This window comes from Oikopleura dioica, chromosome XSR (assembly GCF_907165135.1).
Source record: "Oikopleura dioica chromosome XSR, OKI2018_I68_1.0, whole genome shotgun sequence".
Classification (NCBI taxonomy): Eukaryota; Metazoa; Chordata; class Appendicularia; order Copelata; family Oikopleuridae; genus Oikopleura; species Oikopleura dioica.
Genome location: NC_137294.1, coordinates 2,605,536 through 2,633,091, shown reverse-complemented (window position 1 = coordinate 2,633,091; position 27,556 = coordinate 2,605,536). Strand labels below are relative to the sequence as shown.

The 27,556-nt window shown below is 43.0% G+C and overlaps 7 protein-coding genes and 1 long non-coding RNA gene across 10 annotated transcripts; 7 read left to right on the top strand and 1 right to left on the bottom strand.

Moving 5' to 3' along the window:
- The first annotated feature begins 48 nt into the window (after nt 1-48).
- Nucleotides 49-3,843, top strand: LOC145707165 (carboxypeptidase D-like). The gene is made up of 6 exons (XM_081784655.1): nt 49-183; nt 228-434; nt 480-734; nt 794-2,487; nt 2,531-2,794; nt 2,839-3,843. Exons 2-6 carry the CDS (start codon nt 307-309, stop codon nt 3,555-3,557), a joined length of 3,060 nt encoding a protein of 1,019 aa, XP_081640781.1. The 5' UTR covers nt 49-183; nt 228-306; the 3' UTR covers nt 3,558-3,843.
- Nucleotides 3,844-3,980: 137 nt separating this feature from the next.
- On the top strand, nt 3,981-5,944 carry LOC145708365 (venom protease-like). The gene is made up of 4 exons (XM_081786028.1): nt 3,981-4,389; nt 4,461-5,084; nt 5,173-5,665; nt 5,711-5,944. Exons 2-3 carry the CDS (start codon nt 4,784-4,786, stop codon nt 5,481-5,483), a joined length of 612 nt encoding a protein of 203 aa, XP_081642154.1. The 5' UTR covers nt 3,981-4,389; nt 4,461-4,783; the 3' UTR covers nt 5,484-5,665; nt 5,711-5,944.
- Nucleotides 5,945-7,262: 1,318 nt separating this feature from the next.
- Nucleotides 7,263-9,463, top strand: LOC145708503 (uncharacterized). The gene is made up of 4 exons (XM_081786181.1): nt 7,263-7,494; nt 7,539-7,845; nt 7,889-8,962; nt 9,004-9,463. The coding sequence occupies exons 1-4, from the start codon at nt 7,377-7,379 to the stop codon at nt 9,095-9,097; spliced, it is 1,593 nt and encodes a 530-aa protein (XP_081642307.1). The 5' UTR covers nt 7,263-7,376; the 3' UTR covers nt 9,098-9,463.
- Nucleotides 9,464-9,511: 48 nt separating this feature from the next.
- LOC145708504 (nucleolar pre-ribosomal-associated protein 1-like) lies at nt 9,512-10,730 on the top strand. The gene is made up of 5 exons (XM_081786183.1): nt 9,512-9,859; nt 9,902-10,069; nt 10,148-10,343; nt 10,389-10,502; nt 10,549-10,730. Exons 1-5 carry the CDS (start codon nt 9,727-9,729, stop codon nt 10,694-10,696), a joined length of 759 nt encoding a protein of 252 aa, XP_081642309.1. The 5' UTR covers nt 9,512-9,726; the 3' UTR covers nt 10,697-10,730.
- Nucleotides 10,731-10,810: 80 nt separating this feature from the next.
- Nucleotides 10,811-13,965, top strand: LOC145708772 (uncharacterized). The gene is made up of 6 exons (XM_081786470.1): nt 10,811-11,017; nt 11,060-11,543; nt 11,785-11,870; nt 11,920-12,188; nt 12,257-13,501; nt 13,551-13,965. Exons 1-5 carry the CDS (start codon nt 10,823-10,825, stop codon nt 13,338-13,340), a joined length of 2,118 nt encoding a protein of 705 aa, XP_081642596.1. The 5' UTR covers nt 10,811-10,822; the 3' UTR covers nt 13,341-13,501; nt 13,551-13,965.
- Nucleotides 13,966-15,143: 1,178 nt separating this feature from the next.
- Nucleotides 15,144-20,400, top strand: LOC145708355 (solute carrier family 12 member 2-like). Of its 2 annotated transcripts, none has more exons than XM_081786017.1 (10): nt 15,144-15,355; nt 16,273-16,354; nt 16,399-18,160; nt 18,211-18,390; nt 18,434-18,682; nt 18,723-18,980; nt 19,054-19,380; nt 19,428-19,580; nt 19,621-20,136; nt 20,248-20,400. In XM_081786017.1, the coding sequence occupies exons 3-9, from the start codon at nt 16,406-16,408 to the stop codon at nt 19,771-19,773; spliced, it is 3,075 nt and encodes a 1,024-aa protein (XP_081642143.1). In that variant the 5' UTR covers nt 15,144-15,355; nt 16,273-16,354; nt 16,399-16,405; the 3' UTR covers nt 19,774-20,136; nt 20,248-20,400. The 2 variants fall into 2 exon arrangements, with proteins under 2 accessions (XP_081642143.1, XP_081642142.1); XM_081786016.1 differs by having other exon boundaries at nt 20,183-20,400.
- Nucleotides 20,401-21,185: 785 nt separating this feature from the next.
- LOC145709590 (uncharacterized) lies at nt 21,186-21,874 on the top strand. Of its 2 annotated transcripts, none has more exons than XR_014134910.1 (4): nt 21,186-21,285; nt 21,438-21,576; nt 21,636-21,749; nt 21,794-21,874. It is a non-coding gene; the product is annotated as an uncharacterized LOC145709590 (long non-coding RNA). The 2 variants fall into 2 exon arrangements; XR_014134911.1 differs by having other exon boundaries at nt 21,256-21,285; nt 21,443-21,576.
- Nucleotides 21,875-23,323: 1,449 nt separating this feature from the next.
- On the bottom strand, nt 23,324-24,399 carry LOC145708771 (uncharacterized). Its single transcript, XM_081786469.1, has 3 exons — nt 23,764-24,399; nt 23,639-23,716; nt 23,324-23,597 (listed from the first exon to the last, which is right to left on the bottom strand). The coding sequence occupies exons 1-3, from the start codon at nt 23,874-23,876 to the stop codon at nt 23,324-23,326; spliced, it is 465 nt and encodes a 154-aa protein (XP_081642595.1). The 5' UTR covers nt 23,877-24,399.
- Nucleotides 24,400-27,556: the final 3,157 nt, after the last annotated feature.

Here is a 27,556-nt window from a genome sequence, read left to right as displayed (position 1 = left end):
TTGTTAACACTTGTATATTATTCAGATGCATCTGTGGCTACTACTGTTAGTAGCCTGGAATGCGAGCTGTATCGATTTCCGTTATCACAGTCATGAAGAAGGGACCGAGTTGCTCAAGACTCTCAACGAGACATATCCAGAACTCTGCTATTTATACTCAATAGGTGCTAGCGAACAGAACAGGTAATATTCTACTTTTTGATACAAGTGGTAAATCGTTCATTCAGGGAGCTGTGGGTTCTTCAAATCACAGAAAATGTACATAAACGGACTCCCGGAAGGCCGCGAGTTAAAAGCGTCGCGAACATGCACGGAGACGAAACAGTCGGCAAAGCTCTAATGTTCCAACTAGCGCAGTTCCTTCTGGAGGGTTACGAAACGGATCCCGTCGCTGCCGAAATCGTCAATAACTATGATCTACATCTTATGCCCAGGTAAATCGGCCTGATTTAATGGCTGAGGTAGAGCGTTTTCTTTAGTCTGAACCCAGACGGGTTCGAAGCGTCGAGAGAAGGTGACTGCCATACTTCCGGGCGCGACAATGCCAACAGAATCGACTTGAACAGAAACTTTCCCGACCAGTGGCGCGATACAAACTGGAAGGTCGGCGACACACAGCTCGGAAACGGGCGAAACATTGCCAAGGAGAATTTAGCGATGATCGATTGGATCCTGAACAGTCGTTTTGTTCTCTCCCTCAATTTGCATGCTGGCTCTGAAGTCGCTTCTTATGGGTCAGTCCTGCCCAGTTACTTGGCCACACAGTAGTCAAGGAGTTAAACTTGTCTTTTAGCTGGGACGGACTTCCAAATGGCCAGCGACATGGCTACTCAAAGATGCCAGATGATGAGCTCCTGAAGTGGCTGGCTCATGTTTACGCAGATAACCACGAAACAATGCACAAAATGGACGGCGCAGCATGTGGCGAGCCCGAGCCTAGCTTCATCAAAGGTGTCACGAATGGTGCCAATTGGTATCCCCTCAACGGCGGCATGGAAGACTTCAACTACATCTACGGCGATTGCGTCGAGATCACCATCGAACTGACTTGCTGCAAGTATCCTAGAGCATCAACGCTTGAGCACGAATGGACTCGAAACAAAAACGCCCTTCTGGCTTACATTCGTCAATCGGATCAAACTGTCCATGGGTTTATTACTTGCGACGAAGGGGATCCACAGAACAACGTTGAAATTACAGTCGACGGAATTGATAAAGTAATGCACTCGGACTCAAACGGCGACTACTGGAGACCACTCGTCCCGGGAACTTATCAAGTCACTTTCGCAAAAGAAGGCTTTGAGACGGAAACAATCACAATCGATGTGCCAAAAGGCGGAGTTGCCCGAAACATCACGCTCCGAGGCAAACGATCGTCTGAAACAGAAGAAATTGATGATGACAATCAAACCGTAATTGAGGAGAAAGTCGACTCTGACGAGCCCCAATCAATTCTCGAAACAGAAACTCTAGATTTAGTCGACGCACAAGAACAAGAGGCTTCGAAAGAAATTGAAACTCCTCTGGAACTTCGTGCAAAAAATCCCGAGCCAGGAACTGACGATTATGATCAGGAGCCTACTCAATCTCCTCCTGAGGAGGAAGCTAATTCGGTGCTTTCCGAAAACGAAGAAAAAGAGAGTGCTCCCGCACGTGTCGATCTCTCGAAGCTTACTGATCCTGATTTCAACCCTTTCAAACATCGTCTCCACGCGGATCTGACGGAATACCTCCAAAAACTTACGGAGAAGTATTCCTCAATCTCAAAGCTCTACTCAATCGGCAAGTCAATCAAGGAACGCGATCTCTGGGTCGTCGAAGTCTCCAGCGACCCAGGCGAGCATCAGCTATTCAAGCCCGAGTTGAAACTCGTCGCTGCGATGCACGGAAACGAGGCTTCTTCGCAAATCACCGCCGTCGCTTTCATTACTGATCTCGTCACCAACTACGAGAGTGATCCCCAAGTCAAGAATTTCGTCGACTCCAACCGAATCCACGTTCTTTCTACAATGAATCCAGACGGGCACGAAATCGCGACGCTAGAAATCCTCAACGACGGACCACACAAACAAGATGCTCAAACTGGCGGCTTTGGACGTGACAACAATGATCGTGTCGATCTCAATCGCAATTTTCCCTTCCCGCAGCAAGGAAGAGCGCCTCTTCCAGCTCGGGAGACAGAGCTCGTTATGAACTGGTCCGAAAAGACGAATTTCGTCTTGTCGCTAAATCTGCACAATGGCGGTCTTTTGGCCAACTATCCGTACGACGACAACTATTGGAGCTCAAAGACTAGTTATGCTCTTGGTCGCGATAAAAAAGGTAGCTACTCTAAGTGCGACGACGACGATGTCTTTCGTCATCTTGCCAGTACTTATGCAAACAATCATCCAACAATGGCGAATGGAAAAGGGTGCGAAGATGATGCGATCGGGATCGAGGAAAATCCAAAAACGAAGAGTCTATACGGCGTAGAGCGATTCAAAGGTTTGTCCACTTTCTGTCCATTTTCCCCATGTTCTTATTTTAGGCGGAATAACTAACGGCGCCGAGTGGTACGAAGTTTCCGGCAGCATGCAAGACTGGAACTACTTCTACACGAATACGCTCGAGGTGACTGTTGAAATCGGCTGTCTCAAGTATCCCTCTGAGCCTTTTCTTCAAAAATACTGGGAAGCGAATAGAGAGAGTATCTACAAATACTACTCTTTCGCCTCGTCCGGATTCACTGGCCAGATTCTCGATGTCAACGAAAACCCCGTTTCTCAAGCGATCGTCGAGATTTATGATCAAGGTGATTGACAAAATGGTATTTAATAAAATAACTCCTGTCACTAGATGTTCCCAAAGCCCGTTCGCATCACGTGCAGTCACTGAAAAGCGGCGATTTCTTCCGTCCGCTTCTTCCTGGAACCTACTCCGTGCTTATCCACAAGCCGGGCTTCCACAACCAAACAGAAAGCATAGAGATTACCGCTGAAAAACCAACTGTCTTCCTGAAATTTAACTTGTTCCAAGTTACGCCGCAAATGGACATTGAAGATGAACTCATGGAAGAAGAAGAGTTTGTCGACACGACGCAGTTTAAAGCTCAAAGCGAGGAGGAATTACTAGAGTCGCTAGAAAGCTACGATGATTCGGAGAATTCTGAAGAATCGCAGTCCGAAGAGAGCTACGAGTCTGAAAGTGACGAGCTCTTTGATCTTGAGGAGGACGATCCTACCAGTGACAATTCGGAAAACAAACTTCTCTCTTTTGAATCGAGTGAAAATAAGGAGGACATTCTCGCTGACCCTGTCGATCCACAGGCACGCACAGATGAAGATGTCGTTGATGATGAAGATCCAAGCTGGGAGAGCGAAAACTCGAGCAGCTTCGTCAACATTCTAGTCTACGGCGTTACCACTCTAGGGATCCTCTTTTGCTGTATCATTTTCTACAAGAAGCGCGCTCCGAACTCGGGCGCGGGCACTTTCCAGTTCAACAAAATCGGCGTGCAAGAGAGTGGAGCAGACGAGATGGAACTGAGAAAGAGTCTCTTGCGGAATCGTGTCTAGTTTTATCGTGCTCTCACTCATTAATTCATAGCTAAACATTTAAAAGCCTTCTACAGCTTATTTACCTTTAGCTCATTTAAATAACATACTTCTTCAAGTCCTTAAAGTCAAGTTTATATATATATATATTTAACAAAACTATTTCATCTTCTGTATTATTTCAAGTCCTTGCTTTTTCCTCTTATTTCCGAAACAGAAAAACCACTCGTTCACATTTCTGTATGTCAAAATCAAGTAGACAAAATCTGTGCCTTTTAAAAATATAAATAAAGACAGATATTTCATAAAAAAATCTTGTGCTCTCGAACTCCTGAAAGATACTGCCTTGGACTATCCTTGATAGTACTATTCTGGCGCTAGAGCACGAGTTGCGCGTTGCCTGAGTCACTCTTCGGATCGGGTGATGAATGTGTCGTAAAATTTCGGGCGAAATTATGCAGAGCAAGTGTCAGGGCTTGTCATGGCCTGCGGTAGTTGTTAATGGATGCCTATCACTTGAGTGAATTGGGATGATTGAAGCCCCCTGAAGCTCAAAAACGCACCCCGCGCTTCTTTATTGAAAAAATCATTACTCCGCAACGGCTAAGGCTCCTCGGTAATCGTCGTCATTCGGAGAGAGCGTTCCACCGCCGCTGATGAAAATATCCCCGCTGTTTTTGCCTTTTTCTCACTCAGAGCTTCTCGATTCCACAGCGCAGCAGAAGAGCGTCAATCCACTAGCAGATTTTCAGATAAGCTTGGTCAAGCTCATCCAAAGAGCAAGGGATGATTTGGCCCCTTCCGATGGGCAGCTTGCGATGCGCTCGGTGTCGTCGAATTCAGATAATCTTAGGTGAGATTTTTCGATTAGATTGATCTTGGAATTTTAACAGCTCTGAATTTAAATTACTTAAATTTTATTAGTGCGTCTCTGATAGAGAGCAACCTGAATCCCTACTTGTCAATGCCACCATCGCCTGCTTTCCGAGGACAAATTGTTCAGTACGGAGCGTTTACTTTACTCTGGGAAAGGGTCAATATTAATTCTCTTCTATCAGTCTTGCCAAAATAATTTTCTTCGACCCATAATTCGGGGTTGTGACGCGGATATTCCTTCACTTTATTGCGGCTCGTCAGGTTTTGTATCCGAAGAACACTGTAACCGCTGGAAGTGTTGCTGGAGAGACGATAAGTGCTACCGACCTGTCACGTGGATCCTGTCTTATAACGATGATTCTTCCGCGAAGATGGAGAAGGATGAGATCGACGAAGAGGAAGATTCAACTTGCGGAATGATTCACCCGAAGTTCAAAATGTCTGCTTCCGCTCGCATCTTCAACGGAGAAACAGCCGCTGCCCATAGCTGGCCGTGGATGGCAATGCTGATGCGAAGGAACATCCGAACGAAAGAATGGGAGCAGCCTTGCGCTGGTTCTGTCATCAGTTCCCGCGCTATCGTCACAGCTGCCCACTGTATCGATACTCTGCATGTTGCGCGCTTCAAGGTCCTCCTGGGTAAACACGATTCTGATCCGGAGCAAGGAGTTGGTTTTGAATACCATCTAGATAAAATTGTCAAGTTGGGCTTTAAAAGAAGTAATTTCCTTCAAATAGTTTCGTTTATTTATTTTCGGAGCTAATCTTAGAGCCCAAATCAAGCACCCTCGTTTTAAAACGTCAGACTATGAAAACGATATCGCGTTACTTATAACAAACAGTACGATACAGTACAACGAGTATGTACGGCCGATTTGCCTGCCAGATCCAGAAGCGGACATCATTAGAAGCAACAAATACCAACAGTCTTCCTGTTTTGTCGCCGGCTGGGGAAACACCCGTCTCCAAGGAAAGAGGCTTTTACTAGTTCTTTGTGGCAACTTCAGAAAAAATAATGTAACCCTCTGCGAAAGACAGTCTTTATTATTCGAGCAGTTATGGAGAGAGTGATCGAGCGAATTTTCTGCAGCAAGCTCTGGTGCGCCTTTTTCCGATGGACGAATGCACACTTAATCAGCGGGAGCTAGAAATTGGCGTTCTTTTCAAAAGCATGGAGAATCGGCTCTGTGCGGGGCGAAGCACGGCTGACAGCAGTTACGACCCCAGCAAATATGGCTCCATTCCTTCTTCAGGTGATTTTTTATACTTGATAAGCTGGTTGTTAAAACTGATTCTAGCGCATGGCGCCGCTTGCGACGGGGACTCTGGTGGGCCTCTATTCTGCCTGGACCTCGGAGACGACGGTTACAAGCTGCAGGGAATCGTCAACATTGGCGCTGGCTGCGGCCGGCGAGGACTCTACACCCGTGTCGCTAACTACATGGCCTGGATCTTCGAAAACATGCACGTCGATCCCAAATAAAAATCGATGCTTAACTTATTTCCTGTTCGACTGTTCCAATGATTCATAAACTCGCTTCCAAATAAACCCTCTTCATCCAAATGAGAAAGTAGATTTTCTTTAACAAGCTTTTCAACTCAGAAATATCGTTAAATGAATCGAAAGCGTCCTTCTGAGCGTTCTGATGAGCCGGATTTCGATTCCGCTCCTTCCGCGAAAAGAATAGACCTTTTGACGGCGAACCGGGAGCAGCTTAACCGATTTTTGGAGACGAACATCACCGGACTAGCGGGGTACACAGCGTCAGCAGTTGAAAAGTTCATTCACGCCGTGAAACAGAAGGATAATGATGAAGTAATTCTATCGCTGCGTATTTTGTCGCAGATAATCGACGATGTTGGGCGACCAGGAAGGGTTTTCAGTGGAAAAATAATTTGAAATTTGAGTTTTGAAATTTGCATTTTAAATCCTTTTAAAGCGGCTATTGAAATTTCCAAGTCTCCTCGCAACCTAGAAAACTGCCTCTCCCTGCCTTTCTCGCAAAAAGTCAACATGATCGCCCTTCAGCTCATTTCTACCCTGATCAATTACGGAGTCGTGCCCGACATGGAATGGACATCTGTGTACGTTTTATTCGGCAAGGCAAACTTCTTCCTAGAGCTCAAACGACTTGTGCACCATTATCTGCTCTACAGTGGAATGCACGTTAATCCTAACACGGCCCTTTTGTCCAATTTTCTTCAAATCCTTTCTCCAGAGCAGTTTGAAAAGGACTTCGAAACGCTGGAACTCTTCCACTCGAAAGTGCTGGCTAATCAGGAAATGTCGAAGACCTCGAAATTGTCGATTTTCAAAGACTTGACGCTTAAGTCTCTCGGCCGCCTCTGGCTCAAAGTTTCTCCCGAATTCAAACCCTTTCTCTCGAACATGCTTCTTCTCGCAGTGGATCACGAGCACGGAGCGGCCCTTGACCAGGATCTGCTGCAGAAAGAAATGGCCAACTTTCACTTCATGTCTCTCCTGACTTCAATCAGAAAAGGCGACGAGTTGTCAATAAATTTCTCGGCCGAGATTCTAGCGCGACGAGAAGAGCTCATTCCAAAGTACTTCTTTCCAGGAATCGACTTGCAGAACGTCACTCACTTCCAGTGCGTTCTTGAGAAACTAGAAGAAAGCGATAGCATTTTGAAGAAAAAGCGACTTCGTGGAGACCCAGCAGCGGTAATCGAGTGCATCAAAAAGCAAACTTTTGGATTGTTTAAAAAGGAGGAGTTTGAGGCTCTTCTAGCGAAGCAATCGAAAATGGGAAGCTATAAAGTAAGAAATCTTCGAGCCCAAACAACAATAAAAGCCTTTCCTAGGACGTAGCTGCTTTGATCCGCGTCTATCCCCTCCTCCTGGCTCGGGTTCACCAGCTGCTTGGAAGAATAGATCATCCAGAGACGCAGAAAAACGTCCAGCAACAATTTCAAGATCAAGCAGTAGATCTGCTGCCTCAAGGAATGGCGCTGAACTCTTGGCTCAATCGGATTCTTCTCTCTATCGACAAGTCAGAAACAAACAGGCGCAAGATTGATGAAAACTTGATTTCTCAGACGATGGTGATGCTCAAATCAATCGGCAAGTGGTTGACAGATTGAATATAAAAATAAAATTTAGTTCAGATGAGTTCTGTCCTTTTGTGCTGGCTCCAGTAAAATTCGAGAGCTTCATCTCAAAAATGACTAGCTGCGAACGAAGCACAATAATTTTGCTCGAACTTATCGACAAAAGAAGAGACTCGATTCTGTTCTTCAAAGGGAAGAAAAACGCATTTTCGGAGCTCGTTCTCATCGCGCAATCAGAAAAGAGCTCGATGGAGTTGAAAGGGTCTGCTTGTGAGGTGCTCTCGAAACTGCTTGCTTTTCCTTCTTGGCCGCTGATTTCATCAAAGATTAAAAATTTGGAAGAAATCGCCAAAGATATTACTAGGTAAAATAGAAAAGACTATTGAGTATTTTATGATTTTTCTCAGCGATACAACGTCAGCTGGTTGGCTTAGCGAGCTCAAATCTCTCATTTCTCCTCGATCAAGCGACACTCCCATGGAAGTCTCGCGCTTGCCTTCTTCTCCACTCCCAAAAATAATCGTCAAACTGATCGAAAAAGACAACTCAATTTCTCCAGAAGTCTTAGCAATCTTCGTCGCCTGGTCAATTGTGAAGCGACCGGAACTCACGTTGGCTGCGATTTTCGATGCTCTCAGAGAACTAGCCAACGAAGAAAATGAATCGATAATTAGAAAATGCGAAAAGCTCTGGATCGAAACGAAGAAATCAAAGAATAAGAAGCGAAAATCCGGCTGCGAAGCTCCGGAATGCTTCGACAATTTATCGAAGTTTATCTTCTATGTTTCCAAAATCGAAGAAGCCAACGAAAACGTCCCTCTTCTCACCCAAATCGCCAGTCTAATCGAAGACTTTTCCGAAATAGAAGCGCATCATCTCGTCTCTCTTCTGGAATCGACAAGTTTCCAGCGAAATTTTCTAAAGAGCGAGTTCTCCAAAAACTATTTATTCACCGTTTTGGTGGAGAACAAATTGATGAAGCAGTTTTGCATGAAATATTTCAACAACTCCGGATTGGTGCCGCCCAAGACGCTCTGGGAGCATTTTGATACTCGGACCCTGGTAGAATTTTCTAGCGCTGAAGGACTTCATGAATACTTGAGAAAAGAGCGACTGGAGGAGATTTTATCGAATGACGTATTGCTCAAGAAATCTTTATTTTCTGCGCCAAAGGAATTTCTAAAAGTGTTATACGAAAAAGACCCTTCAATTGTCCAAAAATTCGAAAACTATGAGCTGTTGAAATTGTGCCAGTACGAAGAAATACTTGAAAAAGAAGCGCATCACCTAACCATAGAACTGCTCGTTGCAATTTTGAGAAAAAGCGACTCATCGACGAAAGCTAAGTTCTTGGCGGCTCGGCACATTAGAAATTTTACCGGACTTGAGGAAAGTCTAAGAGAGCTTTTGAAGGGAAAAAGTTTTCTTTCGAACTGGAAAAATGCTTGTTGGAAAATTCAGAGCTACTTGAATTCACAAAGGTAGGCATTGAAATTGTCTTTCTTTCTGAAATAGAATTAAGCCCTGCTTGTCTTGGTCCGAAAAACTCCTCCTTCGGGCGATTTCTAACCCTTCCATTTCCATTCAAACGGCAGATCTTCTTGAAAGCGCACTGAAAAAACCTTCCAAATCGTGTAAAATGTCCGAGCTGCAAATCTGTCAAATTCTAGGAAACGGTGGCTTTCTCGAGCGAGTCAAGACACTTCCTCAAGAATTTACAGAATTGACGAAAAATAGGTTGAAAGAAAAACTAGCGATGGAATCGTACGATGATTTGAATGAACTCAAGATCCTCTGCTCATTGATAGAAGTCGAAGCGATGGATAATGAAGAAGCGAAGGAACTACTGAAAGAAATGAATTTGAGGAATAAAGAGCTATCCGAAGAAGGGAGGATGAATATATTGCTCGTGCTGCAGATTTTGGGAGAAGAAGAGGACCTTTGGGAAGAGTTACCCAAGTTGTCTCTTAGGAAATGGTTTATCTTTTTTTCAGCAAAAGCAATGCTTGCTCTGTGAAAATTTCATAAACCCATTCAAAGCATTTATACCTGTTCGACTTCCCCACTGGACCGAGAAATCAACTCTTTCATCAACAAAATTTTCTCCCGATCAAAACTCATCTACCGCCATCGTCCCTTTTTATTCGGCTCATCAAGTAGCTCAAGCCACGAATCAAACGAATCGTCTAGAATTTTGACTACAGATCATTCCCGCGCCTTTTTGGAGAACTTGGATAGAGAAAGAATGCAAAAAACGATGATTAATTTTGGAAAGAAAGATGATTCTTGCGTTTATGATCCTGCCTTCATGCTTTTTGCTCTTTGTGATTTGGTGAGAGCAGATGCTCAAGTTGACCCAAAACTCCTGATAAGCTCTGGTAAGCTCTTTATCTACATATTGATTTTTCAACAGATTTTAGGAGCGTTCAGTTTCTGTATCATGGCATTGACTCTTGAAGACGACAAGCTTCGAAGCGTTGCTCTAGAATCCCTCTTCCGGATTAAAGATCATCTGATTATTTACCGCTGGTCGAATTTCAATCTTATCGCTTCATTCTTCTTGTTCTTGGAGGAAATTCTCGAACCAGGAATAGATTCAAATCGCATTTACTTTCATTTATCAAAGTGACACAAAAAAGAAATGCTTATTTTCAATCTTGTAAAAGAAAAACCGCTAAAAAGTGCTGTCGCAGTCTATTTTTCCCGAGCGATTCATTTGATGATCAAGCCAGAGCATGAAATGTATCAGACGATGATGGCCAGTGTGGTTCATATGGAAAGTTTCTCAGATTCGGTGCCAGATTTCATCGACTTTTTCTGGGCACACAGTAATACGAAAAGAAAGCGATTGTGGATAATCAAGTGAGGCAACCAATGAGGAGATAATTTTCTATGTTCTGTTTTCAGTTTTATGGAAGAAATGCTGATTCATTCATCAGATGTAACAAGTCTTTATCACTACCACGCACTGGATTCAGTTCTAGCGGCGTTGAACACAGATGATCCTCGACTTTATGAAAGGTAGAGTACTCCTCGTTAATTCCATGCTTCTTAAGTATCGATCTAGTGTCTTACGACTCGTTGAAAAGCTGATAATGGTCGACCCACTTGTTATTAAAAAGAAAGGAGTTGCTAACACGATTCACGCGCGTCAAAAACTCAAGAAAGAAAAACTGAAAATCGAAGAAAGAATTTTGAAAGCTGTTCATTCCTGACTTTTAAAAAGCTTCAGTTGAATAAACAAAGATAGTAAATTTTACTTTTGTCTCTTTTCTCTATGTACGGCAGAATATACCGTATATTCTATATATATTATATACCGGAATAGATTTAGACAGACGATGTCGGACCGCGTTTTCCATAATACTTACACGCGTTATGGGACTCAGCAAGTACCAATCACTACTTGGGCGACCCAAGTAGTCTCGCCAACGCAGCAACAATCGGCTAACAGTGCCGAGCAGCGCGAATTTGTCTTTCCGAATGACTTCCCTGTCAGGCCTTATCAACAGCAATGTACACGGCGAGCCTTGAAGGTAACTCTCATCAAAGAAATACCCCTCACTTTTGTTAATAAGAACAATTGCCTGGTGTGCCTTCCTACTGGTGCTGGAAAGACTCTAGTGGCAGCTGCAGTGATCCGAAACTTCCTCGACTGGCATCCGAACTCGCAGGCAATATTCGTAGCTTGGACGAAACCCTTGGCAAAGCAGCAGCAGGAGGCGATCACACGCGATGCTGGCATTTCGAAGCGAGAATCTTGCCTCATCACAGGGAATACGTCGGATAAGAAACGCCAGAAAATGTACAGTGAGTGCCGGCTGATCTGCGCGACGCCCCAGTGTATCAATAGCGACATTGGAAAAAAACTCATCGAGTTCAATCGAGTCAAGCTCGTCATCGTGGATGAGGCACATAGAGCGACTGGAGAGCACGCCTACAGCCAAGTCATTACCAATTTCAAGGCGGAAACGGATGAATTTAGAATCGTTGGCTTGACGGCTACGCCAGAGCGTGACAAGCTTTACAAAGTGGTTGAGAATTTATTCATACAGGAAAGGGGCTCCTAAATGACTTATCAAAGCTTATTCAACTCGGAGAAAATCAAAGAAAGAGCCCTGAAAGGACATCGTGTTCTACCCAGCCTCGCATCCAGAAATAAAAAAACATATCGTCCAAATCGATGAGATCATTGTTAGACGAACAAAGACCGAACTGACATGCCTCCGCCTTCTCTCAGACATCGGAGACGGGATCTTAAAGACCATTCAGAAGGGAAAGCTTCTTTTGAATATAAATATAGCGAGCGTCAGCAACTACGGTCTGTTAGAAGAGTACAACAGGTCAAAACACCTCCAATACTGGAAATTTTATTACCCCAAGTATCAAGTAAGTGTGATTCAAGAAAAAAGAATAAGAGCACTAATAATTTTATTAGAATTTTTCGAAACTAGTGGCCTGTCTGGTGGCCCTGCGAAAATTCGGAATGGGCAAGATGGTTGACTTGTTTGAAAACAACTGCACGGACAAGGAGAAATCTGTCTGGAAAGACATCAATCGCAAGGCAGTTGCAGAATTGAAGAAAACGATCTTCAGATTCAAACAACCTGGCAACACTGAAGTGAGCGAGAAGCTGAAAAACCTAGCAACTGAACTGGAAAAGTACTTTGTTGATGCCGCCACAAGCTACAAAAAGAGAGCTCTCGTGTTCGTCAACGACAGGAGCATTGTCGAAGAAATCAGAAGATATTTAGTTGCGAATTGCTCGAATAATGTTCGTGCATCTTTTTCGTTGGCCACGGAGCCAATACTACGAAGCTAAAAGTCACTGCCGAGAAGATCACACAGAAGCAGCAAGTCGAGCAGCTGGAAAAGTTCAAGAAGGGAGATATTAATGTTCTAGCGGCGACGTCTATTGGAGAAGAGGGACTGGACATTTCAGCTTGCGATCTTGTAGTTCAGTACGACCATTCTTTGAACCAAACTCGAAATGCTCAACGATCCGGTCGAACTGGAAGAAAACACAACGGTCGAATTCTCTATCTTATGTACGAGTGCGAATACGAGAGCTACAAGAAAGCACTCGAAGGCGAAAAGACCTTGGAGACTTTTATGGCCAAAATCACTAGTCAATCTCCTGAAGTTCGTAAAACCACATGGAGAAAAATGCTCAACTACGAAATGCCAGCTTGGCCTGTTCTCGGACCGACGCCAATTCCTACTGCACAGTATAAAAAACTTCATAGGCCGCCATCCCCTGAGCCAGAATGGAAGACTCCTAGACGAAAATCAGGAACACCAAAACCGAAACGGACGCCAAAGGAAAAAACTCCAAGAAGAAAAAATAGCGCGAAAAAGACAAAAAAGAGAGCAACCCTTCGCGATCAGCCTGGACCATCGACTGATTTCAACTTTCTCGATGTGGACCTTAGCGATGATGAACCTCTGCCGCATGTTCCAGACGAAAGCCTTGCTGAAATTGGTGGCGATCTTCCAGATATCCCATCTGGTCTGGAGGATTCTCCTCCTAGTCTCGATGATTCTCCTCCGCCCGCTGCGCTAGAACTTCTGAGTCGTTACAATACTGAAAATAATTGCGACGAAGATCGTCAGGTTGATGATCCTCAGCCTGTGAATCTGAGCATCAATGAGTTTGAGCCACACTCTTTTGGAGACGATTCACTGAACGGTCTTACAGAGAAGCTCTCTCAAAACTCTGTGGAAGAAGTAAATTTAAGTGGCGCTTTGTTTTCTCCTGAAACACCGAATCAAAGGAACGATCTATCAATTAACCCTTCATTAACTTTTAGTTGTGAGCATTTGAAAATCCTCTCTAAGTTTTCAAAACAATTTCGATGAGCCAATAGCTTCGAATACCTGCAGTCTGGACAATTCGATTCCTCGCGCCATTTCGAGGATGGAATTCCCAGCTCAATCTGTCCTTCCCACGCCTGAATTGCCTCTCACGACAGAAGGAGACTGTAATAAAGACAACATGATGGATGAACCGAACGATTTAGGTAACTACTTCAGATAATAAAATAAATCAACAAAAGAAATTTCAAATAGGAGAGCTGGACTTTCGAAATCCGTTTGACACCACTTCGGAATCTGAAAATGGATTGGGGTCAGATGATAGATCGCAGTCATTATTCCCAGTGGAGAATGAGCTTGTAGGCAGTTCGGAAGAAGAAAGCGACTCTGGAATCAACATGCAACCAGGCACCTCCAAACGCGAAAGGTGGCAGCAGAACAAGGAGAATCGCGGATCGCGATCTTGTCCACCAGTTCGACAAGGGAAATTGTTGAAGAACAGAAACTGCACAGGAACGATGGTGATTTCTTCTGACGAAGAACATGTCTCAAGATATGCCTCGACGCCGCTAAAGAGGAAAAAGAAGACGAAACGAGCCCATGAAATCAAGGAGGAGTCCCCTGAAGTAAATTTGATCAGCTCGGACACTGGATCAGAACAAAGCGGCCCGCCAAGGAATGGGTCAAAGAAAAACTAAAGCCTTATTTACGAGAAATAGAACTAGTAATATTTGCGACCCCAATAAAAGCCCTGTAATAAAATTTGCGCGAAAAAGTCTCTTCTACGAACTGAAGAACAAAACATTATAAGAAGCCAGTGCTTCTCGAATTCTCGACTTGTTATCTTCGCCGCCATAAAACTGATACGATTGTTCAACAATCGAAATTGATAGAAAAAAAGAAGGATAAAACTAGAATATGAAATCAACTATCAAAAGGATAAAAAACAAACTGAACAAAAAAAACTATTTTTCCACTTTCTTCCTGACGTGCGTCAATAAACTCACCAATTGTATAGAATAATGTTATAAATTGTGTTTTCTTTCGTTCCATCTCCAAATGATAGATTCGGTGCATGACAATTTTGAAATGAACAAAAGCTCATTCTTGCTCCTAATACAACACTCGAAACAATCGTAAGCATCATTGAATGGATTGGATTTGTCCTTTCATTTTCATTCAAGAGAGTAGATATCAATCTTGGAGTATTTCCAGAGAGAATTCGAAATTCATGATTAAACCAGAAAGTTTGGAAAAATCCCGAAATTTTGGGAATTTCCGCTTCTCATCATAAAGACTAAAATCACAAATTCTGATTATCAGAATTAGTAATACAAACAAGCAGTGTTTCGAACCAGTCTGATCCAGATTTTTGATATTCCATCGAGCCATTGTATAATTTTAATAGTCCAAGTTATTGATAGCTGTCAGCCCTTTGACTACCCTTCGTAGAATAGGAAAATTAGGCCTTCTCTTCTCCCTGAACTGCAGTAGATCGAGAGTTTTTTATCTTATTTGTCAAAAGATTTAAGGATATCCGGGCAAACGAATAGAATAAATCTTGAACTAAAGCACGGAATATTTAAGAGAGAGAGACAGATGTCTCTTAGTTTAAGAGGAATTAACTGGATCCTTTCATTCTTTATTTTGATGCGAAGCGTTTTATGAGTCCTCATAAGCAGGGCCGATAGTTATTTTCCTCCCAGGTGACTCAGTTATGAGAAAATAAGCTCCAAAGTTTTCCACGTGTTCGAGTTTTTCGCCCAGCCAAGTATGACGAAATGAATGGCCATTGCTTCATCCATCCTTGAGTTTTATGGTTACATTGGCAAACTTTACTTAGGCGCGCGGGGAGAGTCAGAGAGAAATCGATGGCACAGTTGAGGAATTTTCCGATTTTGGATAATAAACTAGAGTATTTGAGCTCTCAAGGCATCATCAACTGACTCAGCTCGGAGAAATTATAAAAACCCCCCAGGTCGAGCTCGCAGTGAGAGAGAACCAGCTCTAGCAACTTGAGACAGCGCCTAGACTTGAATCAAGAGACCGCCGCCTGAATCGTATGTTATTTTTAAGAATCCTCGTTTTACTCTTTTAGAATTTTTTTCCTTCACTTTTATTATTTATTTCTTTTTATTTCCAAATAACCAAAAGCTATTCTTGGAGGCTAAATTAATAAAAAAAATTACCTTTTTTTGCTCTTTTTTCTACTTCCGTTCTGATCGCCTCTTTCAGTAAATTTTATTTACTATTCTTTTAGAGCTAATCAAACCCATTTAGCCCGTTAGAGATAAATCTCTCTTCCAGCAGAAATCCCGGCAATAAACAGATTTATTGCTGTGTTGAAAATCTATTGCGCAGCATGAGAGCGGATTCCTAATCTTTTGTTTCATAAGAGAATTAGCGATAAACGAGCTCAGACTAGTCTACACAACTCGTTCTATTTCGACTTGATGAGATCAAAGTCACCGGGTTATTAAATCTTTTGATTAATCCTCTTAGACTTGAAACTGGTAGTGATATAACCAGTGGTAATCTTTGGAAATAAGTAGGCAATTAAATGATTTGACTAAGCTGTTAATTTTCCGTACGATGTACAAAATCTACAGGAATTAGACAGCTCTTTCTCAATAGTAATTAGTCAGTGCAGCAACTAGTAATTAGCTACTAAGGTCAACTTGGTAAGAAGTTTGTTTGAATATGAACCTGGCTTTGGAAAAAATCACATTAGAAATTGGTTCTGGCGTTAAGACAGCGTCTAGAGAAGCTGTTAGCCAAGATTAAAAATAAAACGAGCTAGATATTTAACTACCGTCAAGAGTTCATTTTACTCACACACTGTAGTGGCATTTGATATTTGTTTCTTCATTAAATTACTGTAGGATTCATGGTCAAATCAAGGCTGGGTAAACCAATGAACCGAAATCGATGCTGCTCGCAGCAGGGTGTCAATTTATCACTTTTCTCTTCCTTTTAGAGTTTCGTCTGAGCTCGGTCAGCAGTCAAGTCGAAGCACCTCTTTTTTGGAGAGAGAGACTGTAAAGACTTCCCCCATTTCGGTAAACTTGACGATGTGTGCCTGAGATCGAGATTTTTGCTTCAGGAGAACAATGACCGATGAAGAGCATGTCAGCCAAGAGGTTGAAATGGAGAGCAAGGGGACCAGAGTCTTCAAGGCCAAGACGGTGAGAATTGACTCTGGCACGGAGAAAGACTTGGAGTGCCAGAAAACTGTGACTGGAAGTTATACTCGTACATTCGGACATGGAACGCTTGAAGTTATTCCAAGGGAGCATTTCTACCGCCAGCCGGACAAGCTGCAGAGTCTTTTCAACCGCCCCACCATGGACGATCTGCACAACACTAATGTCGAGACAATCCAAGTCAAAAGAAAAACCATCACCACAGTCAAAGCCATCAAAAACGAAGTAGTCGAGGACAACAACAACAGCACCAAATTTGGCTGGATCGAAGGCGTCCTCATTCGCTGCCTACTCAACATTTGGGGCGTCATCCTTTTCCTCCGAATGTCCTGGATCGTAGGAGAAGCTGGCATTGTCGCTTCCATAGGAATTGTTCTCCTCGCTTCAGTCGTGACAGTTTTAACGACGATATCAATGTCTGCGATTTGCACAAATGGAATTGTCGAAGGAGGTGGCGCGTATTTTCTGCTATCGCGATCACTTGGCCCTCAATTCGGTGGAAGTATTGGCGTCATCTTTTCGCTCGCAAATGCAGTGGCAGTGAGTATGTACATCGTTGGCTTCGGCGAGACTGTGCGCGACTTGCTCCGCGAGCACAATATCATCATGGTTGACTTTGACAACGACGTGCGTATCATCGGCGCGATCACTCTTGTCGTTCTCCTTGGCATTACTCAAGCGGGAATGGCCTGGGAATCCAAAGCGCAGGGCGTCCTCCTCGTCATGCTCCTTGTCGCCATTGGCAACTACATCGTCGGCGTGTTCATCCCCAAGGACTTCACTTCTACTACGTATTCAGATCAATGGGAATTGCCAACACAAAATCTGACCGACAAAGCGCTCCATTTGAAGAAACTGAACTCGCAAGGGCATTTCAGTCTCAACTCGGCTATTGGCGCCGATAATCTCTGGCCACTGTTCTCCGCCGGCCAAAATTTCTTCACTGTCTTCAGCATTTTCTTCCCCGCCGCAACGGGAATCCTCGCTGGTTCGAACATCTCCGGCGACCTGAAAGACCCCAGTTCTGCCATTCCAAAGGGTACTTTCGCTGCCATCGGGATCACAAGCACCGTTTACATTGGAATTATCTTCCTTCTTGGTTTCCACACTACTCGTTTCGCTCCTGGCTACTTTGGTCAGACTTTGGCAAATGGAACACAGCAACTTGACGATTGGATTTGGCCAAGTACGTGCTCAGTGAACGAGTATTCCGACGCCGCGTGTGCTAATGGCTGGAACTATACAATAATTGACAGCTGCCCGGAGCCGGGAATAGAATGCCGCTTTGGATTGAAGGGTGATTACGCGACCATGGCGAAAGTCTCCGGCTACGAGCATCTGATCACTGCTGGCATCTTCGCGGCGACTCTTTCTTCCGCCCTTGCATGCCTCGTCTCCGCGCCCAAGGTCTTCCAAGCGCTGGGAAAAGACAACTTGATCCCGAAGATCGAGTGGTTTGCCAAGGGATTTGGCGCTGGAAACGAACCGCGACGAGCTTATTACCTGACTTTCATTATCTCCCTGGCTTTTATTTTGATCGGAAAGCTCGATGCAATTGCGCCTATCATTTCCAACTTCTTCCTCGCATCATACTGTCTCATCAACTATGCCTGCTTTTCTGCATCGATGGCTAACTCACCCGGCTTTAGACCACAATTCAAAGTAAGCTCTTGACTTGCCCTCCTCTTATCAATTCTTATTTATGATTTCAGTACTACAACAAGTGGTTTGCTCTTATAGCGTCATTTCTCTGCGTAGTAATCATGTTCATCGCCAACTGGTGGGCCGCTCTCGTCACTTTCTTCTGCGTTGCCGCGCTTTACAAGTGGATCGACCACCGTGATGTTGATGTCAACTGGGGCTCCACTGGTCCAGCCTATACTTACATGCGGGTAATATTTTAACGGAAAGAGCAGATTTATCAATATTGTTAAGGCAATGCACCACGTGCAGAAACTGGCAAGCGTCGAAGATCACATCAAGAACTATCGTCCGCAGATTCTTTGCCTCTCAGGAGAACCGACTAAAAGGCCACATCTTGTCAATCTTTGCACTCAAATGACCCGCGACTCTGGAATCTGCCTCCTTGGACATGTTTGCGAGAAGAGAGCCGATGTCTTTGAAAATACTCACCAGAAGAAACTTGATGAATCCGACATCAAGGCGATCTACACTCCCATTCAGGTAATTTTTAAATCAGAAAGCATCATTCAATCATTTTTAGGCGGAAAGCGTTTGCCAGGGTGCAGTTTCTCTTATGTCCGCTGCTGGAATCGGAAAAATGCGCCCGAACGTTGTCACTTTGGGCTTCATGCACAGCTGGAAGAAACGAGACGTAGCTGATCATTACTCCTATTATGCGATGGTCCACGATGCGTTTACCCTCCGCATGGGAGTCGGTATTCTACGATTGCCAGATGATGCTGAGGCATTCACTCTTGAGGAACAAGTTGGAGAAACTCCAACCAAGTCGAAGAAATCCGTAAGTCAATCAAAACTCCTTTTTTGTACATACTTGTAAGCTCTTCTTTACATTTTTATAAAAATATCTCAAGTATTTCGACTGCTGCAGTGCCAACGCGGAAGAAAAGCAAGCTCTTGCGACTTCTACGCCTTACTTTAACGGAAAAGTAAAGCCTCGAACTATCGATGTCTACTGGCTGTTCGACGACGGTGGACTGACCATTCTCATCCCCTTCCTCCTCACAAAACGTCGCTTTTGGTCTAACGCCAAGCTGCGCATTTTCACGCCGGGTAAAGAGGATCGTCTCGATCAGGACAAACTGGAACTGTCCCGGCTTTTGACGAAGCTGCGGATCGAAGCTGAAGTCGATGTTATCACGGATTTGAATAAGCCGCCGAGTGAAGAGGGCCGAGACAAGGTAATTCTTTCTTTTGAAATTCGCGTCTTGAATTCTCTTCTATTTAGTTTGGTGAGTTGATCAGCCCCTTCAAAGTTGACGACAGCGACGAGGACGAAGACTCGGACCACTTAATCACCGAAGATCACCTAGAAAAGTTCAAGAAGAAAACTGAGCGCCAAATCCGCATCAACGAAATCATGAAGCGAAACTCCTCCAAGGTGAAAGTCGAGCTCTGAGTGATTTAATGACTCTGTTCAGGCTGATTTGATCGTCTGCACGCTGCCAATTGTGAAACAAAAAGCGTGTCCTGCGCCGCTGTACCTCGCCTGGCTGGAGACGATCTCCACCGGACTGCCGCCATGCATCATGCTTCGCGGAAACCAAGAGTCTGTTCTCACCTACGCCTCCTAAATCCAATTTGTTCTGTATCTTCCTTCCGATCCTTCTTCTGGCAACCAAATATAAATTATTAACGAGCGTCTTGCATCTTCAGGCATGCCCCAAAACAATCCCCGATCTTGCCCAGTGACTGCAATCTTTCCTAAATGAGCACTGTTGCCTTATTTCTCTCCAATCCCAATATTTTCAATTTCTTCCTTTTCCAACATACGGACCTCTTAACTTTCTTTCTCCAGTCCTATTTTACTTATTTATTCTAAATATTAGTACAGCATATTAAAACGCAAAAAAATAAACACGATTGTTTCAATTCTCAACAAAGCGTTTCAGAAAATGCCTCAGTACCAGCGCCGTGGCGGGATTATTCAATTGCAGGTTTAACTTTCTGATTCTCTGCTCTTTCCCTAACCAGATCTAATAGGGAGTGCCTCTTTATCTGGAAGGGTTTCAATTTATCGGCATTCGATCCTTTTGTTGCCTAACGAGTTGAAATCCCAATGATCGGTCCTCTATTCCGATGCAGAGCTGGACATCGAATTTGCCCACGAGTTTCTGAAGTCAATTCTTCCCGGCGGAGCAGACCCCCTTTTCGCTGATGACAAGCTCCTATCTAAAACTCACAAGTATCAAAGCTATCAACTTGTGGTAATTCACTTCAGTATCATAAAAGTTCTAATTTTTTATTTGTAGATGAGTCGATTCGCACCTCCGTGCGCTGCGTACATCACCTCCAACAGCACCGTACCGCTAGAAAGAGGCTTATTTATCAAGGCCACAAAAGTAGCAAACGCTCTCCCGCCTGGCAAGAAGATAACGGCGAGAAAGGACACAAAGAAACAGTCGAAAACAATCCAGGTGATTGATTGTTATGTCGCATCAATTATGCGTCTTTTCTCGACGCTAATGTGTACCGGTTTTATCATTTAATTATCCAGGCTTGCGCATTTTTTAACTAAACTTACGTATGAATTTATTGTTGTCAATCAAACTTACGCAGCCTTTTGTAACATTCTAATTCAGGAATCGTTCGGGAAAAAAAGCTCAACATCAAAAAACCTGGCGAAGAAGTACAATCTCGACTCTTCCGACGAAGATGAAGAAATTCTCCGAAAGAAAGTCAAGAAATAAAGACACTTTGTTCGCTTTGCTTCAATAACTGTACTGCCTTCGAACAAAAAGAAACATGTACGTAAACATGTATGTAAAGAATAAAATTAAAGAAAAAATAAGTGAAATATCAAATTTGATGAAATTCTCTTCGTTGATTTCATCGAATTTGCGCAGCTGGCAGAAAGAAGTACGAACTGAATACGGATAGTTAACATTCAGATTTGCAGAGTACATTCTTTTGAATGGACACTACGTTTGCGCATTACAGTAAAATGACGTTTTGGTGATATTTACAGACTCCTCAAAAATAGTCACTTTCTTTCACGAGTTTTTTTTTACATCGAGTTTCAAACTCTCAATTATCCCCAGCAAAAACAGTAAAAAGAGAGAAATTCGCATTGGAAATACTTGAAGGTTACTACTTGTAAATAATTAATTAGGAGCCAGTTGGCGGTGCCATAGGCTCGATCTGGTGTAAAACGTCGATTTATCGATCCCTGACGAGCAAAAAAACGACAAAGACTCCTTCGCAAGGCATTTCTTTAAAAGTTAAATTCAAAAATTAGAGCAGCGGAAAAGCGAGAAGAAGAAAAATACCCCAGATGGGGAAGGACGAATGCTCTTTAGAAGAGATCATCGGAATAGATCTGGAAGAGTGCCTTGAACAAGATGAAGTCGAATTGCTTGTCGACTCGCTCATTTACGGTAGGATTTTGTCGTAGATAATCGAGAAATGATGCTCTGGGTATTCAAATTGTTTCAAGCCCTTATCGGATGCGTGGCTGTAATAATTTTACTGTCGATTTGCGGATGCTGCTACTGCCATTCTTCACGAAAGAAAGAATTGCTGATCAAGCGTCTCACTTTCTATCATACAGGTAGTAATCAACTCTTTGATGACTTAATTAAGCCCTGATTTCAGATGCAATCAAGAACCCTTATGCCGAGTCCGATACTTCGCTGCCCATTGTTATGAATCAATAAATTCTTCCATTTCTTTCAACGGTCTTAAGCAATGCCTTAAATTTAGACGAGAGAAAGAACCCCTTTCTCCAATTGAATATTGTCACGATTTAATTACCGGCGGAGGGTCCAAGGATGACGACAGCGAAGGATAATATCTGATTATTTAACGATATTCACACAAAATTTTATGCAAGCATGAGTAAGGTCCACCTTCCCGATCTAGACTTAATTTATCTGAATAATGAGAGTGTTCCCATATAATGAAAAACATGATATAACATACGGTAAGTTTGCAAATATAAACGAGACCATCTGAATATTCCTCATTCTACAACAGTTATCGGAATCAAAACAAAATAACTTTCAAAATGAAAATCATTCTTTGCTTGCTGGTGCTCTTGAATGCAGTTGTCGGGGACTTGATCGGCCAGAATCGACTTGGAAACAACAGATTGAACCACATTCACGGCCGAGCAAGACGAATCATTTCCACTAATCGCCTGGAAAAGCATCTTCTTCGCCAGTACCGCCAACTTTATCGTTGATAATTATTAAATAGATAGCTTCTACTTAGTATTTATGTTAAATAAATTGCCACACGACAATTTCTACGCTTGAAAAAATGGATGATAGATAAAGACAATCAGTTTTTATTTTTTTATTTTTGCGATATCAAGATGAAAAAGGAAGAAAGCTTAGGAGCTTCATCCCCAGGATAGAAAAAATTTTCTAAGTCGCTCGCTACTTCGTGAAAGTGGATTTTTCGCTGCTGAAGCTCGACTGCGGGTTGCAAGGGACGCTTGTCTCTGGCAACCACCACGGCCACAGTTGGTCGCAGGAGGCTCGGTAGAGGGCTCAGGAGGAACGGTGGAGGTTGTTGACGTTGTCGTGGTTGTCGTGATCGTCGTGGTTGTTGTAGTTGTCGTTGTGCTTGGTGGGACCTCTAAAGCTTAGCTTGGAATTTATAGGAATAATCTCGGGAATAAGAAAATGATAATGGCATCAAAAATGAATAAATCCTCTCCTGTTTCATTCGAAGATGGCGGAGCAGTCGTGAAATCGAAAAAGGGATCAGGTACACCTCCATCAATATTGCTGGGATCATTTTTTGGTGGATTACCCGCTGGCGTCGGCCGGAACTGATCTGGTGGTCTTTCTTTCGGCGATCTTGTCGGGCGGAAATTCGGTTTTGTGTAAAGGGCCAGAACTTGGAGCGCCTGGCGGCTGAACTTGTTGATCTGAAGTTCGTTACCCTTTCCATTGACAAAAAAGAATCAAGACCTTGTTTCCCAGCTCATCGTGATCACGGCAAAAGATCAAGCATTGGTCGTTAATCCAGTGAAGAGTGTATGTCAGCTTTTGGATCTGCTTCTCTGGATTATTAGGAGCAAATCGCCGGTGCCGGTGCTGATCCTCGTTATTGTCGTCCCACTTTTTTGGAGTTTTTAACACTATTAGGAGGAGCTTATTGAAATTTACTGCGTTTTTAAAACTCAATCTCAAAGTAATCCCAGTCAGGTTCTTCGTAAGCAAAAGTAGTTCGAGAACCAAGTCGAGATTGGAAGAAAAATGTCGGATCTTCTGTCGGAGTTATGTCGGTAAGTATTCCTTTTTTCTTGTAGAGCTGAATTCTTCCCTCTTCTGATGGACGGCAGTTGGTCGTGTAGCCATATTCTGAGTCAATGTAGAAAAGCATTTTATCGGACACAGCATCGATCGCACGGTAAAGTTTTCCCGACTTCTTGTGATCGGGAGTGAAGCTAGAAAAATGTTTTCAACGAGTATTTGTAAATTAACCGACCGGCGAATCCAAGTATACATTTTCTCCGTCACCCCCAGAACTCGATCCCTCGGTGGAGTAGCTGTTCCACCGCCGCTTCTAAAATCGATGTTAAACTTTTCTTTTTGATCTACTTAAATACTTACGAAGCACAGCCCCACGCAGGTTCTTTCTCTTCCTCTTCCTTCACTTCTTTAACTTTTTCTTTTTTGTCTGTTTTGACTCTGACTGATGCGCTTTCGGCAGCACCGAATTTCATGATTTTCAGGGAGTCATCAGTTTTGCCCTTTATTTTAGATTTTTTGGATATATTGGAGGTTGTAGTTGTTGATGCAGTCGAAACAGTTGTTGTTTTTAGATCTGTTGTTGATGTTTCTTCGTAAATAGTTGCTTTTGTGACAGTTTTGAAGATTTATCTTTTATATCATGCCAAAATTTTGGGAGATACTTTCGTCCAAAAACATTTCCTGACGTAGTCGTGTACGTAGTTGTTGTCGTGGCTGAGGTTGTTGTTGTCGTTGTTGACGTAGTCGTCGTTGAAGTTGTGGTTCTTGTTGTAGAGGTCGTTGTCAAGGTTGAAGTTGTTGTTTCTTCCTCCGTTGTCGTCGTTGGCTGAGTCGTGCTCCGATAAATCCTTCTTTGTAAACGCGCACTTGAAATTTTACTGTACCCGATCGGCGAACTGCGCGAACCATAAGGTCTTCTTTGACTTGATCGTAGTTGTTGCGGCTTTGATAACCAAGGCTTTGCGATTTCTTTTTCTTCTTTTTGCGCCGTTCGAATTATCTTTTTTTAGAGTTCTCAAACGAATTTACTTTCTTTTACTAAATAAATTGTTATTGTTTTTTTGAACTGAGCTGTGGACTGGGAGGGCGAGCTTCGCTTCTTGTTGGCACTCCAAATGCTTTGACCCAGGCCATCCAGGCGTTCCAGTTTTGAGTTACATATTCTGGTGGGCTAAAGTCAGGGGTTGATTTTAATGAAAATTAGTTGAGAAAAAGAGTTCTATTTTTTGTCATAATTCTATCCCTTTCTGATGTTGAGCTTGTAGCTGGATTTGGCTTCTGCTCGATAGATAAAGCTCTGGAAAAGAAATATCTCGAGGAGCATGTATTTCAACGCCTTGGAAAAAATGCGCATGTCGCCGGCGAGAATCTGAAAAGGAGTGAATCTTAAAATGAGTGAGCTTGGCTCCAGTGACGGACTCATTTTGGGCAGCTGTGGTCGCGGATGTCCGACTTGTCGAACACCGCCGCGCAAAGCTGCTTGTTTGACATGTTCCAGTACTCCTTCAAGTATTTTTAGACCCCCCATTTTACAGGCCTTTCGCTTTTCCATGAAGTTTTTTGATTGTCCGCATCCCTATCGCCGCTTCAAATGACCAGATGCCTTTTTGAAGACACTGCATAGACCAGTGGGATTCCTCATTATGCCTTGGACGATCTCATTTTTTATAAGACTATTTCCAGTTTCTTTTCAAACAGCAGCATGGTTTTTTATTGTGATATTATACGCAGTATCTTCAGAAAATCCACTGCCAATAATTCAAAATGGAATAATTGGTACAGTTTGCACTGAAGTAATTTAGAGCTGTGAAGTGGTCGTTAGCTCGTAAACGACCCCTGTTTTAGGTATTCTGAAGGCTGTTTCTCGTAAATAAACTTTTCTTTTTTGACAAACAGAATGAAGATCAAGGCCGAAACAAGACAAATTCGATAGTTTTTTTCTATAGTTTCATCAAAATTTAAAATTCCAGCTTCATAAATACCCCTGAGTCAGCGAGACTAAGTGACCCCTGGAATGGCTAGGTATATGTTTGAATGCATTTTATATAATAAGGGCAAGCGAGCGTTTTTCCATTGGGATTAACTAATTGCGATTGCACCGACAATAATTAAGTGCTAGCAAAGAAACTCTGCGGCTGACTTTTTTTTCCCTTTGATGGTAGATTGATTATCCGTCAAACTTTCCTGGATTTCCGATATCGATGATGAGCTTTCTACGATAACTCGCAACCCATTTTTTCTGCTTTCGCTGGTCGATTAATTATTCGCCATTTTCTTTTTATTTATTCAAATATTCATTACAAAACAGAGTAATGATACTGTTCCACTAATGTTCCGCCCTTCATTCTTCTTCCTTCGACCATAGGTGGAATTTCAAGTGCATGGTGATTTCAAGAAAATCAATCGAATTTCAACTTTGAAAATTTCGAAGTAAAGGAAAAAAACGAGGTGATGGGCGATTGATAGGACGGGCTAGCCAGCTCAAGTGCTCATTAGTATTTATACTGGGCGCGGAGTACTGTGCCAGGGAGCGATTGAGGTTGATAGCAACAGTATAATCCAGTGCAAGCAGGTGATGTTTATGGAAAAGTTATAATTTGGAGGAATAACAAAAGTGTGCCTTATGTGTCAAAAATTGGAAATCGATTTGCTTGAAGAGGGAGCAGAGAGTTACCCCGTCGGGGAGCTAAAGCAGCGCTCAAGTCCCTAAGACTCTACTCTGATAGAGAAAATCTGAAAACAGATTTCAAGAACGTTCCCTCGAGCGTCCTTCTCTTCACCTGCGGGAGCGATAAGGGCAGTATAGCCTTCACTTACCTAGAACTTACTAGAGAACAGAGCCAACATCAAAATGGAGAGATTATGAAATCAACGAGAACGAAGCAACATGGCGACGCCGATAAGGAACAGAGTTCGAGAGGATCCCCCGCCGAGCCGCAGTTTTTGAATACTGATGAAAAGAGAAAGCAATCTGCGGGAAATGAAGCCAGATTTGAGCTACAAATGACGCGCCCCATAGATCCCTTTTGCCACATTTAATTGCACGCAAAGACGCCCAGCCTAAATAGCTCATTAATACGCGACAATTAAAATGCAAGCAAATCCCCTCGTTGGTATAAGTACTAACAATCTTGTTAACAGCTGCCTAACCTTATCAAAAAAAAACCAAATAATTGATAGTTATGCAAAATCTTCAAATAAGTTTAGACACTTTAAAAACCACTATAAATAACTATAAAAAAGAACTAAAACGAAAAATATCTATCATTCTTCATCAAAAATCAACTTTAGTCTACTAATCTTAGAAAAAAAAAGACGCTAAAGAATCATCTTGGTGCACTCATTAACCCAAACCCCTAGGCATTCAGCGTTCATGAAAATATGAATGAAAATAGTAACTTGAATGATCAATTAAAAAATTAAAAGAAACAGATTTCAGAACTCATTATTGGCTTTTTATTGAATCTTGAAGAGGTTTGTTTACAAAAGGGCGACTTTGCTTTGCTTCCTGCATTTTTGAAGTGCGAGCGAGAATGATATTAATATCAAGGATGAATAATCACGCGAAACATGCTTAGTTCAATCTTGCATATTAAAGACACGGGCTAAATGAAGCACGGTTCGATTAAGATTTTACTAAATGAGGGAAGATTTAGAAAGTTGATTATCCACCTTTGGCTGTTACCAAAAATTGCTAACAGGAGATGATTGACGGGGGTGTTGAGTTCTGGCGCGCAGCTTCTGACTTCTACTTTGCTTGAAAAAATAATAGAGACGATGCTAGTAAAACAGAAGGGCTTGCCAAAGATGAGCCCGTCTATCAGACAGGTCTGGGCAAGCTACGAACTCTCCAAAAGCTCGAAGATCCATGTCATCATCTCCACGCTACTTATCCTGGCCGGCATGGCAGCCATAGGAGCGCGGGCGCACTCTGCGCGAGTTGTGACATTTGTGACTGAAAATCGCGTTAGTGCACATGTGTAACGCTAATCCGGCTCAGAACGGAAAAGGTGAACTCGCGCCAAAAGACAGTTTCTTAGTCAAGCTACATGAAGGATCCAGGAACGGTTCTCGCCGCAGATAGTCGAACTTTCAATCAATCTTTAGCCATGACAAGTGATAAAGCCAATAGTACGTATGCGTGACGAACCTC

Coding starts and splice junctions, on each gene's coding strand:
- LOC145708771 (XM_081786469.1), bottom strand. CDS start 23,876: ATGAAATTCGGTGCTGCCGAAAGCGCATCAGTCAGAGTCAAAACAGAC. Junction 23,717..23,763: donor CCTGCGTGGGGCTGTGCTTC/GTAAGTATTTAA, acceptor CATCGATTTTAG/AAGCGGCGGTGGAACAGCTA. Junction 23,598..23,638: donor ATGTATACTTGGATTCGCCG/GTCGGTTAATTT, acceptor ACATTTTTCTAG/CTTCACTCCCGATCACAAGA.
- LOC145708503 (XM_081786181.1), top strand. CDS start 7,377: ATGGCGCTGAACTCTTGGCTCAATCGGATTCTTCTCTCTATCGACAAG. Junction 7,495..7,538: donor GGTGATGCTCAAATCAATCG/GCAAGTGGTTGA, acceptor AATTTAGTTCAG/ATGAGTTCTGTCCTTTTGTG. Junction 7,846..7,888: donor ATCGCCAAAGATATTACTAG/GTAAAATAGAAA, acceptor GATTTTTCTCAG/CGATACAACGTCAGCTGGTT.
- LOC145708772 (XM_081786470.1), top strand. CDS start 10,823: ATGTCGGACCGCGTTTTCCATAATACTTACACGCGTTATGGGACTCAG. Junction 11,544..11,784: donor TTTATTCATACAGGAAAGGG/GCTCCTAAATGA, acceptor ATATAAATATAG/CGAGCGTCAGCAACTACGGT. Junction 12,189..12,256: donor TACAAAAAGAGAGCTCTCGT/GTTCGTCAACGA, acceptor GCTCGAATAATG/TTCGTGCATCTTTTTCGTTG.
- LOC145708504 (XM_081786183.1), top strand. CDS start 9,727: ATGCAAAAAACGATGATTAATTTTGGAAAGAAAGATGATTCTTGCGTT. Junction 9,860..9,901: donor AAAACTCCTGATAAGCTCTG/GTAAGCTCTTTA, acceptor AACAGATTTTAG/GAGCGTTCAGTTTCTGTATC. Junction 10,344..10,388: donor AAGCGATTGTGGATAATCAA/GTGAGGCAACCA, acceptor TTCTGTTTTCAG/TTTTATGGAAGAAATGCTGA.
- LOC145708355 (XM_081786017.1), top strand. CDS start 16,406: ATGACCGATGAAGAGCATGTCAGCCAAGAGGTTGAAATGGAGAGCAAG. Junction 19,381..19,427: donor GTGAAGAGGGCCGAGACAAG/GTAATTCTTTCT, acceptor TCTTCTATTTAG/TTTGGTGAGTTGATCAGCCC. Junction 19,581..19,620: donor TGAAGCGAAACTCCTCCAAG/GTGAAAGTCGAG, acceptor GACTCTGTTCAG/GCTGATTTGATCGTCTGCAC.
- LOC145707165 (XM_081784655.1), top strand. CDS start 307: ATGCACGGAGACGAAACAGTCGGCAAAGCTCTAATGTTCCAACTAGCG. Junction 435..479: donor GATCTACATCTTATGCCCAG/GTAAATCGGCCT, acceptor CGTTTTCTTTAG/TCTGAACCCAGACGGGTTCG. Junction 2,488..2,530: donor CGGCGTAGAGCGATTCAAAG/GTTTGTCCACTT, acceptor TTCTTATTTTAG/GCGGAATAACTAACGGCGCC.
- LOC145708365 (XM_081786028.1), top strand. CDS start 4,784: ATGGAGAAGGATGAGATCGACGAAGAGGAAGATTCAACTTGCGGAATG. Junction 5,085..5,172: donor TGATCCGGAGCAAGGAGTTG/GTTTTGAATACC, acceptor TTATTTTCGGAG/CTAATCTTAGAGCCCAAATC.